Source organism: Leopardus geoffroyi, chromosome A3 (assembly GCF_018350155.1).
Source record: "Leopardus geoffroyi isolate Oge1 chromosome A3, O.geoffroyi_Oge1_pat1.0, whole genome shotgun sequence".
Classification (NCBI taxonomy): Eukaryota; Metazoa; Chordata; class Mammalia; order Carnivora; family Felidae; genus Leopardus; species Leopardus geoffroyi.
Window position 1 is genome coordinate 558,257 of NC_059336.1, and position 20,582 is coordinate 578,838.

At 58.5% G+C, this 20,582-nt stretch overlaps 1 protein-coding gene and 1 long non-coding RNA gene across 16 annotated transcripts in view; one reads left to right on the forward strand and one right to left on the reverse strand.

The window, feature by feature from the left end:
- The window catches only part of RTEL1 (regulator of telomere elongation helicase 1), a 34,519-nt gene extending 14,870 nt beyond the window's left edge, over window positions 1-19,649 (reverse strand). For 6 of the 15 annotated variants that reach the window (XM_045443892.1, XM_045443899.1, XM_045443896.1 and 3 more), the window contains exons 1-13: window positions 19,531-19,649; window positions 18,607-18,855; window positions 17,508-17,700; window positions 17,143-17,236; window positions 16,495-16,576; window positions 16,248-16,308; window positions 12,254-12,329; window positions 11,316-11,400; window positions 10,701-10,766; window positions 8,699-8,852; window positions 1,151-1,189; window positions 1,005-1,083; window positions 312-409 (exon numbers count right to left, since the gene is read on the reverse strand). In XM_045443892.1, the coding sequence (XP_045299848.1) occupies window positions 312-409; window positions 1,005-1,083; window positions 1,151-1,189; window positions 8,699-8,852; window positions 10,701-10,766; window positions 11,316-11,400; window positions 12,254-12,329; window positions 16,248-16,308; window positions 16,495-16,576; window positions 17,143-17,236; window positions 17,508-17,700; window positions 18,607-18,708 (1,129 nt within the window). In that variant the 5' untranslated portion in view covers window positions 18,709-18,855; window positions 19,531-19,649. Of the gene's footprint in view, window positions 1-311; window positions 410-1,004; window positions 1,084-1,150; window positions 1,190-5,062; window positions 5,242-8,698; window positions 8,853-10,700; window positions 10,767-11,315; window positions 11,401-12,253; window positions 12,330-16,247; window positions 16,309-16,494; window positions 16,577-17,142; window positions 17,237-17,507; window positions 17,701-18,606; window positions 18,856-19,007; window positions 19,351-19,530 lie in introns of those variants that run through there. The other 9 variants (XM_045443900.1, XM_045443895.1, XM_045443891.1 and 6 more) reach the window with 5 other exon arrangements.
- LOC123579854 lies at window positions 2,581-5,899 on the forward strand. The gene is made up of 2 exons (XR_006702980.1): window positions 2,581-3,854; window positions 5,236-5,899. It is a non-coding gene; the product is annotated as an uncharacterized LOC123579854 (long non-coding RNA).
- Window positions 19,650-20,582: the final 933 nt, after the last annotated feature.

The following is a 20,582-nucleotide window of genomic DNA, read 5'->3' on the forward strand; positions in this document are numbered from 1 at the left end:
CCCCACCCAGCAGAAGTGGGCCCACGGTACAGCCTCTGGGTGGACACAGGATGCGGGGGGCTCAGGGGAGAGGCTGGTGGGACCCGTGGCTCAGTCGCCTAGCAGGTGCCTCACCACTCTTCCCCTCCGGGGCTGACCAGGGAACGTGCTTTACAAAACACATGCCCGTTGAACGGCAGCGAGGCTTCAACACCCCAGGCAGAAAGGGGGATCTGGGGGCAACGTTCCTGCCTGGGGGTGCAGCAGGCTACAGCCCTGAGTCAAGGCCAGTGTGGGGGCCAAGGTGGCCGCGGGGCCCAACGGGGACTCACGTCCTGCCAGGTGCTGGATGATCTGGTCCAGGGAGTCGAGGATGCAGCCTTTGGTCTGAAAGGTTATCTGGGCTTCGGCAAACAGCTCAAAGATGTAGCTGCAGAGGACAGAGGCTCAGGCAGGGCCCAGGCCGCCTCCCGAGAGGAGGCCAAACTTCAGAGCCCTAAGTGTGAAGGAAAAGGCAAGGCCCCACAGGGCCGCTCTGGGAGGCAGGTAAGCCCTGCCGTCTGGGCCGTGAAGGCCGAAGGGCCTGGAGCAGCTGGGAAGCAAGTGGGAGTCCCACAAGGCTCTGAGCACAGTGTGACAGATGGGCTCAGGAAGAAGGCAGGCAGCAGTGCTCCAGCACATTCTGGAACATTCCACACCTCGAGAACCTGAGGCTGGATCCCCGCACAGCTGTCAATTGTGCCCTGAGGAAAGCTACAACCGGCCCCAGGCCACGATCCCTCACCTGCCTTCAGGAAATAAAGCCAGGTGCCCTGGGCTGCTGAGACCACAGTCCTGCGCACCCCAGCCAGCCATCCGGGCCTACGGGCGGCCGGAAGAGGAGGCTGGCGGGGAGATGCGCACAGAAGCTCCTCACTCTGAAGGGTGGCTGCGCTGTCGCCCAAGGGCTGGGCCAGAGCGGGAGAGGCCGGGGCCAGGGCAGCTGGGCACTGTAAGGAGAGCAGGGCACACCCACTGTTCTTTACCTCCCTGGCTTGGTGACACCACTCTGGTCCCCCGGCAGCTCAACGGCATCGATGGCCCCCTCCAGGCGAAGCAGGATCACTGTGGGCAAGGGGTCGTCAGGTGCAGCCCGCCCGGCCACGCTGCAGCGGGGGAGGGCAGCACTCACCCTTGAGCTTGGCGAGGTCTTCCAACTCCATGCGCAGCCCTGGGAGAGCGGCAAACGCACAGTCACTTTCCACCGCCACGCACCGCATCCTGGAGACAGGATTCGGGCCGGATTCCTGCCAGTTTCCCCAAGTCGTGGCGGTCTGGAGGTTCGCACAGACCAGTCCAACAGGCTCTGAACCCTTGCAGCCCTAACGCGGGCCAGAAGCAGCGGTGTGAGCTGGCGGTGCCTCACCTCTAGGGACACGGGAGCACACACACACACTCGGATGCTCGCTGGAGGCCCAGGACAACGACCCAGCTACAAAGTGTCCCAGCGCCCGCGTCGTGGCTCTTGCGAGATCAGATCTCCCGCGAGAGGAAACCAGGACTGCTTGGAGACTTGGCTGGAGCCAGATGAGGGACAGGAAAAGCATGGACAGGTGAGGAATATCCCAGTCTCCCTCAAGGCCTGGCGGGGCCACGCTAACGGCCAAAGATAGGACCCTGAGTTCAGGGAGGATGAGGCTTAGAGCAGACCGTGTTGAAACACAAGTACCCACTGATGACATTAAAACTACTGTCCTGAGGGGCGCCTGGGGGGCTCAGCCGGTTAAGCGTCCGACTTCGGCTCAGGTCACGATCTTGCAGTTCGGGAGTTCAGGCCCCGCGTCCGGCTCTGCTCTGACAGCTCGGAGCCTGATTCTGTGTCTCCCTCTCTCTGCCCCTCCCCTGCTCATTCTCTCTAAGAATAAATAAACATTAAAAAAATTTTTTTTCAACAAACAAAAAACCCCTACTCTCCTGAGGGGGACAAGGGACCAATAAGCAGTCGAGAATAAACTCCCAAATATGAAAATTGGGAAAATAAAGGAAAACAAAAAAGCAAGCATCTATTCTGCTTTTCCTATAAAAACAATATCACCAGGGGCATCTGGGGGGGCTCAGTTGGTTAAGCACCTGACTCTCGATTTCGGCTCAGGTCATGACCTCATGGCTTCAAGAGTTCGAGCCCCACATCGGGCTCTGCGCTGACAGTGTGGGGCCTGCTTGGGATTCTCTCTCTCCCCCTCTCCCTGCGCCTCCCCATCTCTCTCTCTCAAAATAAGCTTAAAAAAATTCTTTTTTAAGTTTTTAATTTCAATGATGTCCAATTTATCTTTTTTTGTGCTTGTTAGTTGGCGTCTTTTTTTCTAAGGTTTTATTTATTCACAAAAATCTCTACACCCCATGTGGGGCTCAAACTCACAACCCCGAGATGAAGCATCACACGCTCTTCGACTAAGCCCACCGGGCACCCCAGCTGGCATCGCTAGAGACCACGGGCCTGTGTGCAGTCCCAGAGAGGGACACCGAGGGGAACGGGCCCCAGGTGTGGGCTGTGCTGAGCGGCCTCCCTCCAGGGAGGACGGGGTGGAAAGGAGAAGAAACCAGTGGCTGCAAAGAGGCCCCGCACACAAAGGGGCTCGCCTGGCGGTCCCGGCCGAGGGTCCTAAGTCACACACAGCTGGCGGGACGGGACAAGAAGGGCACTCTCCCAAGCCCGGGAGCCCCAGCACAGCCTTGAGAGAAACATCAGACGCATCCGATTAGGGCACAGGCTGCAAAAGGCCTTATCAACCTTCCTCCCGACTGTCAAGGTTTTTCAAACTCAAGGAAAGTCTGAGAAACTCACAGACGAGAGCTGGCTGGGGGGGGGTGGGGGGGGGGGGCTGTGGCTGGTGTCACGTGGTTTTCCAGGACAGAACAAGGACATCACATGAAAACTAAAGATATCAGCCACTCCACACCCACAGCACAGCCCTTCCCAGAACTAAATCCACATTCCTGAAACAACTGAAAAAGCCTTCCATTTCACTCCCGGAAGGAAAGCAAACGAACAGCACACCGCGGCCCAGTCTATTAGACTGGCAGGATGAAAAGGCCCAACGTCGCATTCTGTGGCCAAGGCTGTGGGGACGCAGACCTCTGCCCACTGCCGGTGGGAGTGCAAACGGTCCCCTGCCACCAGTGAAGAGGGGCCCAGGGTTCAACAGCCCAACGGCATGCTTCCCTGTCGACAGCAGCCCCGGATCCCGCAGCTGACCCTGAAGTGCGTGTGCCATGTCGCCCTCACGGCGCCGTTTGTGAGCGGGGGTGTTGGGAACAGCCTAGATGCCATACAGGCGGACATGGGACATCCACAGGGGGACTCAGGCAGCCGAGGAGGAGGGAGCCTCTGCAAGGGGAGGCCTTGGCAGGGCATGCTAGGAACGAAAGCAGTAAGGTGCAAACACGCGTCTCCAAGGAGCACACGGCCCTGCGTGCAGGGGAGAAGAGGGAGGCAGCAACACACGCTTGTATCTGCTGCTTTCATGGGGGAAATAAAGCCCAAAACAGAGTAAACCAGAGACTGACAAGACACTTCTCGAGTAGACGATGACTTCTGGACCCACGTTAACATTTCAAATGCTCAAGAAATAGCAAAGGCGTGATAAAATCAACAGAGGGAGAAAAATGCGTAAGAAGTGAAATCTAAAGGAGAGCAAGGGAAGCGGAGAGGATGATGAAACGACAGCGAAGCTGCAGGCACAGCCGAGCACCAGGGCGCAGCATGCGGGCTGCACACTTGCGCCGACGACAGAACGGGTTCGAGCGAGCGTTCGGCTCTGGCGAGGAAGCCTGCCGTTATCACGGATGCGTGAGCTGTTTAGAAACAACCGTCTGGGTATTCCAGGATAAAACAAGTAAGTGGACTATTGGGAAAAACAGAAGCCAGCTTTTTCCACTATCAAAAAAAGGATGGGGGGGGGCACCTGGGTGGCTCCGTCGGTTAAGCGTCTGCCTTCAGCTCAGGTCATGATCTCACGGTTTGTGGATTAGGGCCCCGCATTGGGCTCTGTGCTGACAGCTTGGAGCCTGCAGCGGCTCCTCTGTCCCCCCTCTTTCTCAGCCCCTCCCCAACTCACTCGTTCTCAAAAATAAATGAACATTAAAAAAAAAATTCTAAAAAAAAAAAGCCCCCATGTTTATAGCAGCACTATCAACAATAGCCAAAGTGCGGAAAGAGCCCGAGTGTCCATCGATGGATGAATGGATAAAGAAGACGTGATGTATATATACAATGGAGTATTAGTCAGCGATCAAAAAGAATGAAATCTTGCCATTTGCAACTACGTGGGTGGAACTGGAGGGTATTATGCTAAGTGAAATTAGTCAGAGAAAGGCAAAAATCCTATGACTTCACTCACATGAGGACTTTAAGAGAAAACAGATGCACATAAAGGAAGGGAAACAAAAATACTATAGAAACAGGGAGGGGGACAAAACAGAAGAGACTCACAAATACGGAGAACAAACCGAGGGTTACTGGGGGGGGGGGGTGGGAGGGGGGATGGGCTAAATGGGTCAGGGGCACTAAGGAATCTACTCCTGAAATCATTGTTGCGCTAGATGCTAACTAACTTGGAAGTAAATTTTAAAAAATAAAAAATATAATTAAAAGTAAATAAATACATAAAAAGGATGGATCGGGGCTCCCAGCTGGCGACTCTTGACCTCAGGGTCCTGAGTTTGAGCCCCACACTGGGTGTAGAAATTACTTAAACAAATAAATAAAAACAAGACAAAATGGATGGGAAGACCGACGTGGACGGGGAGAAAGCGAGGATGAGACGCGCAGTTTCAGACAGACTGGAGCGTGTGCGTGAGCCCGCGACCCCGCACGCACGGGCAGGACGCTGCCCTGCCGTGTAGAGGAGCAAAGTCTTCCATACGGGGAAATTCCAATTCAGAAATGAGCGGCATCCAGGGGTAAGAAGACACGTCATTTTGCAAACATTACGGTAATCGTTACTTCAGAGACGAATCGCGAACGGACGCCACAGATTACTTAGAAATTACAAATGGAAGAGCAGAAACTTCATAGCAGGAAAATCCGGCAGTCGTCACTTACCGAGTGATCAAAGTTGGCGTCACCAACAATGCACACACAGACGTGCCGAGCCTCGTCTGTGATACGAGCCCGAGGGCACGGCACTTGTGGGCGGTCCTGAACGGAGTCACGAGGGCACATCTCACACGTCCCAAGTGCAGGGCATCCAACGTAACTAACCTTTCTCTTCACAGGTATCTAGGCCACAGAAGAGAACATCTGTCCAGACCACAGCTCTCAGGCCACAGAGACACGGCCACGGCGTGGCTCCCAGACCACGACATTTCCTCTGGTTGTGTCTCAGGCTACAGTGAGGACGGCTGGACAAATTCTTGACAAGAGTGCACTATCGATGTTGGTCTCCCGATCGGAGCAAGGCCACACGAGAGTGTCCTTGTTCTTGGGAAACAAACGCTGAGATACAGAGTACCGGGAAGGACGCACAAAAAGAGATCATCCGTCCACAGAACTCAAATAGAAACAGGAGAAAAAAGATGATTTTAAAAACGAAGACTAAATCGGAAGGAAAACCAAAGTGGACGCCTGCCACGGCGACTTCAGAGAAACAGAAGGAGAAAGGGGGCAATTTTTTACAAGTCAGGAAAGACACGGGAAAGACCTTGAGGCAGAGGAGGCTCTGAACGCGTCCCCGAAGAAGAAAACCGGAGCCCATAACAAGAGCTGAGCACGGCAGGCCAGGACACTTCCGCGGACGCAGAGCAGTCTGAAGCCACGTGTTGAGGGGGCACGTCGCATGGCGGACACTGAGCCACTATGACAGAGTCACTGCGCTTTAGAGAGTTCCGAGAGGACACAGGACTTGAAAATAAAGATCTCAAGATAACAAGGTTCAAGAAACACATAAGACCACTTCTAGGTGTCCTCGCAGAGAAACACGTAGCTGTTCACTCGAACACACGTGCATTCGGGCGTTGAACACAGCTCTGATTCAGCAGTTCTGATGAAGGGAAAACGTGAAACAGGTACAAACGGGCAGGGCTCCATGGGGGCAGACAAGCTCCTGTGAGGCTCAGGGTCCTGGAGCCCGAGACCAGCTCAGGGGGCCTGCAGGGCCGCACCTGTCTTCATGACAACGCCACCCCTCAGCATGACACACAGTTTGCCTTTCCCCCCGGATGGACCGGCCAGGATGGACTTGGGAGACCTACAAGACGATACATCTGTGTTGCCCGGCGTCGCCGGCACTACCTACAGCAGCAGCGGGAAATGAACGCAGCACGTGATGGGCGGTTCTGCATCAGAGCAAAAGCAGAAAGTTACAGGGGCGCCTGGGTGGCGCAGTCGGTTAAGCGTCCGACTTCAGCCAGGTCACGATCTCGCGGTCCGTGAGTTCGAGCCCCGCGTCGGGCTCTGGGCTGATGGCTCAGGGCCTGGAGCCGGTTTCCGATTCTGTGTCTCCCTCTCTCTCTGACCCTCCCCCATTCATGCTCTGTCTCTCTCTGTCCCAAAAATAAATAAATGTTGAAAAAAAAAAATTAAAAAAAAAAAAAAAAAAGTTACGGCCCAACCACCTTTGACAAAGCCAGATTATTAAACAGATCTTTGTAACCATAATAAAATGCCACTCTTTCGATTTTTAAAAAACAGTCGTTTTTTAAGAAAAACGTTCTTGGGGCACCTGGGTGGCTCAGTCGGTTAAGCGTCCGATTTTGGCTCAGGTCATGATCTCACGCACAGTTCCTGGGTTCGAGCCCCGCCTCGGGCTCTGTGCTGACAGCTCGGAGCCTGCTTCGGATTCTGTGCCTCCCTCTCTCTCTGCCCCTCCCCTGCTCGTGCTCTCTGTCTCTGTCTCTCTCTCTCTCTCAAAAGAAAGGAAGGAAGGAAGGGAGGAAGAGGGAGGGGAGCGGAGAGAGATAAAGAAAGAAAAGGAAGGAAGGAAGGGAAACAAAACATTATTTGTGTTAACATGCCACGGACTGAACCACCTTCTATAAAGAGATCTGTTCGATTCCTAACCCGTGGTCTCTGTGAGTGTGACCGTATCTGGAAACAGGGTGTTTGCAGATATGATCAAGTTGAGGTCACTGTGCACGACAGTGGGTCCTACTTCCGTGACCGGTGTCCTTACAAGAAGAGGGACGTTTGGACACAGACACACGGGAGAGAAACCCGCGTGAAGACGCAACGGAGGCTGGAGGCTGGACAGACGCCCAGACGCCTCAGGAGCCTTAGTGTGGAGCCGACGTGTGGGCCTCAGACTCGGGCCCCAGGGCGGGGGCGGGGAGAGGGGGGTCCTGTTGTTCCAGGTCGCCCGGCTTATGGCGTGTTGTTACGGCAGCGCTGGCGCCTCAGGTAACGCGTAATGGCTCGTTACTCACAAGAACAAATACATCGCTGTGACCTGTTTCGTCTCTGTTTGTTTAGTTTCCATTTCTAATACAGTAATCGTCGATAAACATAATTCACAGGAAGACGGATCAGTAAGGTTTCTTCTTAACTTTAACATTTTAGATTTAAGTGTTCATTTACTTATTTTGGGAGAGAGTGTGCGCGTGAGTCAGAGAGGGGCCGAGAGAGAGGATCCCAAGCAGACTGTGCACCGTCAGCACAGAGACCGGTGCGGGGCTCAAACTCATGAACCGTGAGTCAGACACCTCACTGACTGAACCGCCCAGGCGCCCAGAATTCAGTAAAGCGTTAAGAACATAAAGGTCCAAACCAAAACATTTGAGAACTTCTGTGCCAACCACACAAGCGCCGCTTACGAACCCTCCGTCCATCGGCGCGGGGGCTGCGGGCGAGCCAGCGGAGGCCTGACCGAGAGGGCAGACGCAGGTGCCCTGGGCAAGAAGGGCGCATGGAGCCCGCAGGGGGGCCTCTGCTCCCTCTGGAGACTGTTCAGTCTCCGGTGGCAAAGAGGAAGCTCCAGCTGCCCCCGCCGGCACCCCGAGCCCGACGGCACGACACAGCAAAGCCTCTGGAGACGCCGCCGTGCACAGCGCAAACGTCCCAAACCTCTAGCAGCCAGACAGGGGAGGTGCCTACGGCAGAGCGGTCCTGCTGTGACCTTGTCAGCCACTGACAGAGGCCGCAGAGCGGATCCACGCAAACCAACCGTGGCCACCAAACACGTGCACGTCCAGCACAATTACCCTCGTGTTCAGGAAAACACCGGGAGGGGGCTGTGAGGAGAGTAAGCCACATACGAGTGACGCTAGCGGGTCTTTGATAAATGACGTACTTCACAGTTAACACGTGTAGTTTTCGTTTTTATACAGTGGAGTCTGCACCGCTGGGAAACTGTGGAAAGGTCTTCAGAGAATGATGGAACGGTCAGCGGGCACCCACTCCCTGCTCCGTGAAGCCCCAAGACCCTCCTAACATAATTCATCTCAGGGCGCCGGGGGGCTCAGTCAGTTAAGCGTCCGACTTTGGCTCAGGTCAGGATCTCACTGCTCACAGGTTCAAGCCCCACATCAGGCTCTGTGCTGACAGCTTGGAGCCTGGAGCCTGCTTCCGATTCATCTCTGTCTCTCTGCCCCTCCCCTGCTCCTGCTCTCCCTCTCTCTCGCTCTCAAATGTAAAACGTTGAAGAAAAAAGAAGTTCACCTTGTCCCCAAACGACTGAAGAAGGCGCTGGGACCGGAGACCACCGGGCAGCCTGTCTCGTCTCTCGTCTCCCACCTGCAAACTCACCTGAGGCGGCAGAGTCCGCACTGAAGTCCAAGTGGAACTCGCCCTGCTGTGCCACCTTGGTCTGCTCCTCCAAGACCTGGTCTATGGCGTCCAGTCCAGAAGCCACGTCATGGGGGGTCAGGTCGAAGGATGCCGACTCCTCACACATCTTTTCCTGAGAGACCAGCATACACGCTACAGCCAAACGGGGCAGGGACTCGGGGGTCCAGGAAGCCAAGGCGCGGATGAGGGTACAGGAAGCAGAGGCCCCCCCCCCCCCCGCCAAAGTCCCCCCTCCACGGTCTCTAAGGCCAGGTCACAAACTGGTCCAAAGATGGCCATCCAACCACACGAGTGTCTGAAACTTCGTCAGCGGAAAATTTCCCATTAGAATATAGATTTCTGGGGGCACCTGGCTGGCTTAGTCAGAAGAGCATACGACTCCTGATCTGAGGATTGTGAGTTCAAGCCCCAAATTTGGTGTAGAGATTACTAAAACAAAATAAACTTAAAAAAAAAACGGAGAGGGGCGCCTGGGTGGCTCAGTCGGTTGAACGACCGACTTCGGCTCAGGTCACGATCTCACGGTTCGTGGGTTCTAACCCCATGTCGGGCTCTGTGCTAACAGCTCGGAGCCTGGAGCCTGCTTCGGATTCTGTGTCTCCCTCTCTCTCTGCCCCTCCCCAACTCATGCTCTGTCTCAGAAATAAATAAACATTAAAAAAAATTTTTTTTTTAAATATAGATTCCTCGGGGCGCCTGGGTGGCGCAGTCGGTTAAGCGCCCGACTTCAGCCAGGTCACGATCTCGCGGTCCGTGAGTTCGAGCCCCGCGTCGGGCTCTGGGCTGATGGCTCAGAGCCTGGAGCCTGTTTCCGATTCTGTGTCTCCCTCTCTCTCTGCCCCTCCCCTGTTCATGCTCTGTCTCTCTCTGTCCCAAAAATAAATAAACGTTGGAAAAAAAAAAAAAATTTAAATAAAAAAAAAAAAAATTTTTTTTTTTAAATATAGATTCCTCGGGGCGCCTGGGTGGCGCAGTCGGTTAAGCGCCCGACTTCAGCCAGGTCACGATCTCGCGGTCCGTGAGTTCGAGCCCCGCATCGGGCTCTGGGCTGATGGCTCGGAGCCTGGAGACTGTTTCCGATTCTGTGTCTCCCTCTCTCTCTGCCCCTCCCCTGTTCATGCTCTGTCTCTCTCTGTCCCAAAAATAAATAAACGTTGGAAAAAAAAAAAAAATTTAAATAAAAAAAAAAAATTTTTTTTTTTAAATATAGATTCCTCGGGGCGCCTGGGTGGCGCAGTCGGTTAAGCGCCCGACTTCAGCCAGGTCACGATCTCGCGGTCCGTGAGTTCGAGCCCCGCATCGGGCTCTGGGCTGATGGCTCGGAGCCTGGAGCCTGTTTCCGATTCTGTGTCTCCCTCTCTCTCTGCCCCTCCCCCGTTCATGCTCTGTCTCTCTCTGTCCCAAAAATAAATAAACGTTGAAAAAAAAATTAAAAAAAAAATAAATAAATAAAAATAAAATAAAATAAAATAAAATATAGATTCCTGGTTTTCCTCAAAAGTTCTATCTGGTCCACTGGACCTATCGTCCCCCATAACAATGCCTGGAACCAAGCGGAAGCTTGAGAGTGGCCACCACTGTCCCAGGACGCAAGGCTCCAGAGCACCCAAGTGGCCTTCCTCCAGTGCCCTGGCCAAGGCCAGCCATTCCTGGAAACACAGGCCCTGAGCGGGGGTCACAGGAACGTGTGAGGCAGGGTGCAGGTGAGAGAGAGGGGCCAGGAGGTGGCCTCTTTGAGCCGAGTCTGGTTATGGCCACCAACGGGGAGCATCAGGCCAGGCGTCCACCGAGAGACAAAGAGAACAAAACAGACGGGAGGGGGGTACTGGGGGGGATTCCAGGTGGACGTGGGCCACAGGGCCAGCCGGGGTGCCTCGCCTGGGGCTCGGAAAGGTCTGCACTGCTCTCCGCAGGAAGGCGGCAAAGGAGAGGTGTGGCCAACGGCCACCCAGCTACTCACCACATTGTGAGCTTCGTCGAAAATCACAACCGTCCCCTTCAGGTCAATGCTGTGCGCCCGGCGGCTCTGCACCAAGAGAGGAAGGTCGCAGGGCTGGAGCCAAGAAGCACGAGGCAGGCAGGGGTGGGCCGGCCCTCCCCCTCCTCCCCAAGCGTCACCACCGCACCGCCGGAGCCGCGGGCAATCCCCTCCATTCCACCCACCCGCCGCTGAGCTGGACTTCAGGTGGCCCTTCTGGCAACACACACGGCACGAGGGAGCAGGTACGCGACCCCACACCGCGCTCGCCACACAGCCGAGGAACGGAGAAGGAGCAAAGCGGGGCTCGGCCTAGCGTTCCCTCGGGGTGGGACGGGGTGACGTGGCTGGGGTCTAGGACTAGAACTTGTGTGTCTCCACTGCAGCTGACGTTTCCATAAACAAAGTGCCCGTTTTAAGTGTGTGGTTGGGTTTCGACAGACGCGAGCACCGCGGCTACTGCAGCCACACCCGCCTGCTGCCCGGAGGAAGGGTCTAGTCTCAGGAACTGAATGAGCAAAGGCCCGGCCGGCGCCTGTGAGGCCAGGGACACCCGCTGACGTCAGCACTCGGCAGCCACGCGAGCAGACGGCTCACCTTGGCGTCCAACAAGTAGTTGTACGGCATGAAGATGACGTCAGCCTGCTGCTTCAGGTTCCGAGACAGGTAGTACGGGCACAGCCTGTGGGGAGCAGGGAGGTGGCGCCGTGAGCACCACAGAGGGGGGACCAGGTCCCTGGAGGGGCTCCTGCTGCGGGGCAGGCGTGAGGAAGGAGCCCTCGTGCTGCACGGGGCCCAGACAGGAGCCGGAGCCTGGGGACGGTGGGAGGGCCCACAACTCACACCTGAGTCTTTGACCGGGGACTTCGACTGGGTCACCGACTGAAAATTCCACATAAACAGGGGCGCCTGGGTGGCTCAGTCGGTTAAGCGTCTGACTTTGGCTCAAGTTACGATCTTGTGGTTTGTGGGTTCAAGCCCCGCATCGGGCTCTGTGCTGACAGCTCAGAGCCTGGAGCCTGCTTTGGATTCTGTGTCTCTCGCCCTCTGTCCCTCCCCTGCTTACGCCCCCTCAAAAATAAGTGAATGTGCGTTAAAAAAAAATTTAAAGCAAAAAAAAAAAATAAATTTCTACATAAACAAAAACCCCAATGCTATTCCTGGGTACAGAGCTGAGGCAGTCAGAAAGAAAACGCTGAACCCCATCTTAGCACAACTTGGAGCCCTGAAGCCGTAAGAGGCTGACACACACGGCAGAGAGGCATGTTCTGTGGGAACGGGCCAAGTGGGGAGGGCAGGTGCGCTGCCCACCGGCTGCTGGAAGCCACAGTGCGTCCTCCAGGAGGCCAGAGCTGCCCGTCAGCACGGCGGTGACGGCTTCCCTGCCTGTGTTCCTCAGAGACGCTTCCGTGTTTCACACTGAGCAACTGTTAGCTTTATGACCAGTCGAGGCAACGAGGACCACGGCTCATGGTGTCCTGCCAGAACCCGCCCGGAGGACGCGGTGGCTGCTGCCTGGCTGGGAGGGGTCTTACTTGTGCTTGTTCCCACTTTTGACCAGGTCTTCAATGTCCAGGATGGAGGTAGTCAGCTCCTGCTCCAGGCTCTTCTCTGGGGAAAGAGGCAGGAGTAAGGACGTGTCCTCAGGCCCACTGAGTCCCCGCAGACCCCAGAGGGACGCCCAGAACAGCATGGCTCCCACATAGTGAGCAGTGGCCACGGCCACCCCAAGACTCTCCCTCAGGGCAAGACGGGGGCACCCCCCCGCCAGGGACTCGCCAGAGAGAACTCCTGCCCTGTGAGCCTGAGGGTCACCTGGGAAGGACCCCAGACCTTAAGCGATCCTTAGGGAGCCCTGCCCTGTACCTCAGAAGGTGGCTGCTGGCCCGAGACTGATAAATAGGAGAGGGGATCCCTGGGAACTTGGGGGTTACAGGGCTGGAGGGGGTGCACAGCCCCACAGCCCGTCACCACCATCCCAGACACTCTCGAGGCCGTGCCCTGGGAGCATCTGTCTTACTAGTAGGCTTCAGTCTGGCACCAAGTTGCTTTCTCTCCCCGCCCCCACCCCCAAATGTCAACAGTGCAGGGAGCACAGAGCAGAGGCAGGGCAGACAGGAAGGATGGGGTGCCCCGAGGCAGAACCCCCCTGACAGACCCAGGGCCCCTCCCTCGGGATAGCAGCCCATAAGCACCACACCCTGCTGGCTGGACAGCCAGGTGGCCCAGGGCAGAAAGGTGCTCCAGAAGGGGCACAGGACCTTCCCAGGGCCCCAGGAACCCTCTGGGGAGCTGCTTTAACCCGGCCACTTGGGAGCCCTCTCCCAGGCTGGCGGGACCAGGGCTCTCCTCTAAAAAACACCCGAGGGCCCCAGGGCAGCCTCCTGTGGAACTGGGCTCCTGGCTCCCGGCCCCACTGTGGCAGGTACCAGGCCCAGTCCACTGCAGAAGCCGGAACACAGTGACCCAACCCCGAAATGAACCCAGGGACAGCAGGGAGAGAAGCTGCAAGCTGGCACCGCCATAGCAACAGAGCAGCCAACCACAGGCTCTGTGGCAGGCCAGCCCGGAGCCCGGACACCTTCCTGGGGCAGGGGTGTGGGTTGTGAAGGGGTCCCAGCCAGCGCGGACCCCGGCACGCAGATGCTGCGGGCGGCCAGCAGGGCCCTTCGCCTGCTTCCCCAGATGCAGGCCAGGCAGCACTCCGGCTCTGCACCTCTCTTCCTCCTACATGTGCCTCTCCTCCTCTCAGACCCCTCCTGCAGAGTCTCTGCTCACTCTCCCCAGAGCTGGGCAGCTTCTGGCAACGCCCCCCCACGTCCCACGGCAGGGCAGAGGAGGCTGAGACATGGACCTCGGACAGGGCGTGCGGCAAGAACCAGAGCAAAACGCGGAGGCTGGGGACCAGGGGAAGACCGATGGAGGCTGGAGCCAGCAGGGCAGATGGGACGGCACCCACACTCTGCCGTGCAGGGCCGGGGAGATCGGAGGGGGGTGGTCTGCAGCCCAGAGGACCAGCACACGCCAGCTCCAGCATTGACTCCACTTTGGGCTGAAAGTGCCCCTCAGCTCCCACCACCCACCTCTGGACTCCTGACCCATCCCTGCTCCAGCACCCACCAGACAAGGTAAGGGATACTGCAGGTGGGGATGGTGCAGGTGTGGACAGTGCAGGTGGGGACGGTGCGGGGGGGGACTGTGCAGGGGGAGACAGTGCAGGTGTGGACGGTGCGGGGGGGACGGTGCAGGTGGGGACGGTGGGGGGGAGGGTGCAGGTGTGGACAGTGCAGGGGGGGACGGTACAGGGGAGGACGGTGCAGGGGGGGGACGGTGCAGGTGTGGACGGTGCAGGGGGATGGTGCAGGTGTGGACAGTGCAGGTGGGGATGGTGCGGGGGGGATGGTGCAGGGGGGGACGGTGCAGGGGGAGACGGTGTGGGGGGGACGGTACAGGGGGAGATGGTGTAGGAGGAGATGGTGCAGGTGGGGATGGTGCAGGTCTGGATGGTGCAGGGGGGTGGTGCAGGGGGGGACAGTGCAGGGCGAGACGGTGCAGGTGGGGACGCTGGGGGGGGGGAGGACGGTGCAGGTGTGGACGGTGCAGGTGGGGATGGTGGGGGGGGGACGGTGCAGGGGGAGACAGTGCAGGTGTGGATGGTGCAGGGGGAGACAGTGCAGGTGGGGACGGTGGGGGGGGAGGGTGCAGGTGTGGACGGTGCAGGTGTGGACGGTGCGGGGGGGACGGTGCAGGGGGGTGATGGTGCAGGGGGGACGGTGCAGGTGTGGACGGTGCAGGGGGGAAGGTGTGGGCAAGGACAGCACGGGTGTTGACGGTGCGAGTGTAGACAGTGCGGGTGAGAAGAAGTGTAGGCGAGGGCTGGAGAGTGGAGAGCTGGCCCACAAACGGCTGTGGGAAGGTGGCGGGGACAGTTCCATCAGGAGCTGTCAAAGGTTGTGGCACGTGAACAGGGTACCTGCACGCCACCCTCTTTGCCTGGAATATGGGGAGGGAAGTCAGGGCGGCCACAACAGGGTAAAACAGAGAGGACGCCATCAGGCCTCACGAGCCTGTCTGCGGTGCCCACGCAAAAGCAGAACTGAAGGCGGAGGGCTGCGAGCGAAAGGTAAATAAGGTAATGGGGAAACGATGCCGTCAGAGCGACCCCAACACCCACAGCCCTAACACAAACAAGTCGGTCAGCAGTCTCCGAACCAGGGCCAGAGCCGACACCGGGCCACGGGGCCAGCGGCTGCGCTCGTCTGAGTCCCCCGTAGGCCAGGCTTGTGCTCGCTGCTGTTCCAAGGGTCTTCGGTGCCACCAGACCAAACGACACAGCAAACGAGAAGGTGGCGCAGAGCGAGCTCCGGGAACGGGGCCCAGGGAGGGCAATTACTGGGAGGTGGGGGATCCCCGGCTCCCGCCCCCAGGAGCAAGCGTTGCCCACCCCAGGAGCTGGGTGCTCCGAAGCACCACCACTGTCTTGTGATTGCTCTCGGTCCATGTCGCCTCTGTGCCAGGATCTGAGTCCCAACCCAGAGGCAAGAAACAGGGACCCCCCCACCCCCCACCCCCACACAAGCCACAGAGCTCTAGCTGCAGACAGGAAACTGTAAAGGCCACACCCCAAAGAAGCCCCTCTGCCATTGCTTTTGGTTCCAGAAGTCCTTGACAGGTGTGAGGGGCACCCCCACCGTGGAAAAGCAAAGATCTGACAGATTTGGAGTCAAGGGCACCAGCGCCAGCCCTCCACTCTGGGCCCGAGGAGAGGAAGCAGTATGCACCAAGGCCGTGGGCACCTGCACATGCACCCATCGAGCCACACTAGGGCCAGCTGTTGTCATGACCCTGTGCCAGTCACTTCAGCCACCTCTGGGAGAGGCTGCCCACTCCCCGACACAGCACCAAAGGACAGAGCACTCCCAGGACTCAGGGGAGCCACGCTCTAAGGACACATGCCGAAATCAGAAGGAAAAGCCGGTGGAGTTCGGGAGACCACGGAGAAGCTTCCAGAACCCCCTCCCTGAGCTAACTCCCCCAGAATGAGCCGAGACTACGTGTGAAATGCTGTCTACTGGGAGGCTCGCCAGAAGCCCAGCACCCAGGGCTTTTGCTGGGGGCTGGTCACGTAGGCAGCCCTGGCTGGAGAGCACCCCAATTCCAGACCCTGCTCAGCACAAACCATGTTGTTTGCACCAACAGTTTAGGCCCTGAGAGCCCCTACCAGGGAATGGTGAAGCCCTGAAATCCCAGTTCCCAGACCGCAGCAAGGCCAGCCTTGCCAGGAGGCCCCTCTGGGATGGAGGTCTCTCCTGCCCCGGCGTATGAGCCGTTCTGCACACGACCCAGGGCAGGCCCGTGGCCAGGAGACAGTGCTCGGACCACTGCACCTCGCTGAGCCCCCGCGGCCACTCTGGAGCCCGAAGGGGAGAGCCAGCAGGCCACGAGGCCTAAGAGGCTGCACGCACTCTAAGCCCACCTGGCCGTACGCTGAGCGAGCAGCAGGAGTGGCTTCCACGAACCCCCTCTCACCTTCCACGTTGTTGTAGAAGTGACAGGAACGACTGGCCACCTTTTTCCGGCACAAGTGGATCTGGGAAAAAGAGGGAGCAGGCCCGGCGGGCACATGGTCAAGAAAGGACAGCGCACCGGGCCAGCCAGGGAGCACCCTGCCCGATGTGTGGGGAGCGAGTCCTGTCCCAGCCCTGCCCCCACCAGCTCTTCACCGGGCTGTCCTGCGGGGGCACAGCCGAGGGAAAGAGCCACCCCAGGAGCCCACCTGCATGTGGTTACTCTCCTGCTTCTTCACCTCAGGGTGGATACACAGCTGCTCCCGGGAACCCAGCACACATACCCTGGGCCTGGCAGAAGAGAGAGCCGTGGGGTCCAAGAACCAGCCCCCAGCGCCATCCGGCAGCAAGAGTATGCGCTGCGGGGGGCACAGCGGGAGACAGAGCTCACTCACAAGAGGGAGTGGCTGGGGCCAGAACGGACCCCAGGCTTGGGCGGCACTCTCTCTGCTGCATCGCCCAGAGTGAGCAAGGAGACAAGGCAGGGGAAGCGGGGCAGACGGAGGAGACCCCACCTACTCTGTGCTCCCCCACCCAGGAGGCTGGGGCAGGACGCCAGGACCCCCGCAGCTGTGCAGGGCTCCGACAGAGGCAGGGCCGCCCCCTTCACGTGCCTGCCACGGTGACCCGCGCCCGCAGCTGACACCACACCGCTTTCCAGGACCTCAGGCTGCCGCTAACCCAGCCGCTTTCTCACAAGCAGTGGGCAGCAGGGTCAGCCTGGCCCGCACACGGCCCTGGACGCGGAGCAGACAGTACCCTCCGGGCAGCGTCCAGGCAGAATGCCACCATCAACCACCTGGCCGAGGCCAACCCCCCGTAACTCCGAGGCAGGGGTGCGTGCCGCCTGGCCCTACCGGTAGGAGGTGCTCCGAAGCTCGCTGATGACCTGAGTGAGCTGCGAGTGGGTCCTGGAGGCATAAATGATCTTTGGGACGTCCGAGTAGCAGGCTGCCCAGACACAAGGAAGCGGGGCAGGTCACAGTTCCGACAGACACTGTTCTCGCAGGCTGTTAACCCAAGGGCACGTGGCCAACTCGACCCTGCGCACCTAGCCCCGGGAATGAGCTATGTGGCTAGCCGCGGCGTTCTAGTGTGAACACGTGGCTCCGACCTGAGGCTCACGGCCAGATGCTGGGAAAGAACGGAGCAGCCTCACCGGCCCACTCTGTCCCTGCGTTTCTTCTCCACGGAGCCCCAGAGGGGCTGAGAGGAGCCTCACCTGTGCTGTCTCCATCGGAAGCAGCAGCTCCCCAGGACAAGGTGTGATCGACAAAAAGTCCCCCCTGCGTCCTCTCGGCGATCTTGCGGGCAGAGATGGTGTCACGGAGGTGCTCCCGCCAGGCCAGCGTGGTGCAGAGGAGGCACAGCGTCTTCCCTGTGCCTGTGGGGCTCTCCAGGATGCCATTCACCTTCTGAACGGGGTCAGGAACAAGGTCACGGGGAAGCAGGGAGAGGCAGTGCAGACCACACCGCCCACCTGACACTGGTCTGGGGCAGTTCTGTCCTGGCAGAGCCCACCCAGCAGGTGGCGAAAGGCCTGGGGAACAGTGGACAACTGGACAGTGCTTCCACTCTCAAACCAAAAGCCAAAAGCCCCCGGGTTAATTCAGCCCTCACTAACGAACAGCTTGCAGAACATCACCTAAAGTATTTTTCCGCGTAACATAAGTAGTAAAGCGACTAATTAGGTTCCAAGTCTCAAGACAGAAGACTGTTCTGCGACTTTGCATGCAGACATTCGCACTGTCTGAACAGAACCTGACGACCTATGTAGACCTGCACGTACAGGCGGGAGCCCGAGCCGCAAACCCGGAGACACACAAAGGCACATCAACAAAGCTGTGCCCCTCGCTCCCGGGACTGGGCACCAGGCTCCTCACTGCAGGAGTCCGTGTCCAGAACAGCAGTCAGGAGCCCCTCAGGGGCTGGGAGCTTCAGGAGGGTGTGAGAGAGCCTACCAAGAAAGCCAGCAGGAAGCAGCCCGCACGCCCCCCCCCCAACTTTCCTGCACACCCCTGGGGTTTGAAGACCTTCCAAAATGACAGCTGGGCACTGACTATCCCTCCATGTGGAAATACCTCCCGCGGATCCTCAAGTGGGCCTCAGGGTGCTCCCAAGCCTATGACCTCACGACTATCCGTAGGAGTGAAAAGTGTCTTTTTCCGCCTACTTCCCTATCGTCTTTCCTAGAACCCCAGCCCCATTTATGACTGAGTCCTGTATCCAGAGGGAGACCTCATTCCCAGCAGGGCCCAGCAGGAGTGAACAGGAAGGTGGACCCACTCCCAGGGCACAAAGCCCCCCATCTGCAGCTGTACCTTCTGCAGACACTCCAGGACCTTGCTCATGTACTCCTCCTGGCATTTGTACGGCTGGAAGGGGAAGTCCACTGTCACGCCATTCAGGGCTATCTTGGGCATACTGGCCTGTTCTCAGGAAGGCACTGAGGCTGGCTGATATGCAGGCTGTGAGACAAAACCCCTCCGAACATCTCAGGATCTCCGCCACTGCGATAAGTGATGCCAGCCAGCGGCGCTGGGACGTGACCCTGCTCCCAGCAGGAAGCCCTATGGCAGAGACGGCAAGACTGCTTATAGCAGGCCTTTCTGGAGTGCCAAGCCACCTCACCGATCGATCGGGCAGGCCCTCCCCCCCTGCAAGGTCGAAGGCAAGCCTGTGATGTCCTATCATAAGGAGCTCGGGAAGATGAGGAACCTACACGTCAGCCCTGCCTCGTTCTCCCGCCCCGCGCAGCTGGGTCCTGCTCGGGGAGAGTCGGCCAGACCCACGGAAACAACGACAGCCGGAGCCCGGGTGCAGTCCCACAAGCTCCGCCAGCAGTAATTCACTTAGTGCCAGCGGAGCTGGAGAGGTCAGACCCCCGGCTTGGGCCGGCCTCAACGTCCAGTCCCAGTTTCGCCTGGACACTGGGGCTAACGGACAGTTCACGTAAACACCGAATGACGGCCCTCCCTGCAGAGCCCGGCCCGCAGGGGAACCACCGCCCGGGAACCGGCTCCGTGCGGCGCGGGGCGCAGGCCACGAGAACAGGAAAACTACCGGCCCCAGAAGGCCGCGCGGCAGAATGGCCGACGCGCGGGCGCAAAGTGGCGCGGGGCCTGCCGGGAGCTGCAGTTTCGGGAGGGGCCGCTCGGGTAAAAGTATTCCAGGGTCTGTGCGACTCACGGCCCAACGTGTGTCCGCGGGGAGCCTTGCACGACCCGGGGTCCCCAGGAATTTACCCCAGTTTACCGAAGCACGACACCGCGTCTCCTCCGCCGTCAGCCGGTTCGGACTTGGCGGGCTGAGGCGCACAATCGTCACTGAACGCCCTGCACTTCCGTCCCTAATTCCGGTCCGCTGCGCGTCGCTCCCCGCGGAAACCGTTCCGCTGCGGAGGGGTCCGCGCGCTCGGTTCCAGGCCCCCACCCTGCCCCCGCCGTCGACCCTGAGCCTGGGGAACGGCACCTCCATCGCCCGCAGGCAGAAACCTAGGGTTCCAGCCGTCTCCTCCCTCGATGCTTTCCCCACCAGAGCCTGCATTCCATCGCTCCTCCCTGGGCTGAGCCACCTGGATTGTCCAGACAATTGCACAAACCTTCGGATTGGTTAGCTGTGATCCCTCCTCCCCTTTTCTCCCCAAGGGCTGCTCGGGCCTGGAGACCCTCAGCCGACTTTCTAGCCAATGTCCCCCCGACTGGTGAGGGTGGACCCCCCTGACTCCCCAGCACCTAGCACCGGCTGGCAGTCAGCAGTGGGACCAAGGGGTTTGCACAGCTCTGTAGGCTGTAGGTATTTGTAGATGACCCCAGCCTGTCCCAAAAGGCACCAGCCAGCTGGCAACGCTGACATCAGAGTTTCTCGTGGGCTCTGTTTAATGCCTAGATGTGTGAGACATGTGCTTAGAGAAGCACGTGGACCACTGGCATCCCCCCCCCCCCCCGACCTGTCCCACCTGTGAGGGGGTGTGCAGTGTTTGTCTTAGGCTCTCAGCTAGAGATTGGAGGCGATGAGGAGACCTGGCCACACACTTGCTGAGTACTCACTCCAAACAGATTTCACTACCATCCACGCAGGCATTGACATGCTTGTCTTCCTAATGGCCTCTGAGACAAGTTCTTCTATTATCCACACTTCACAAAGAACATGCTAGGTGGTTAGCAGATTGCCCAAAGCCAGCAGCTAGCAAGTCTCAGAGCCAGGAGTCCTCCTCTTCAGGTCCACACACCCCTGCCTTCTAAAAGCAGAGGTGTTGGTGCTTCCAGAAGTCCAAGGAAGGTAGGGCAGGGCCCAG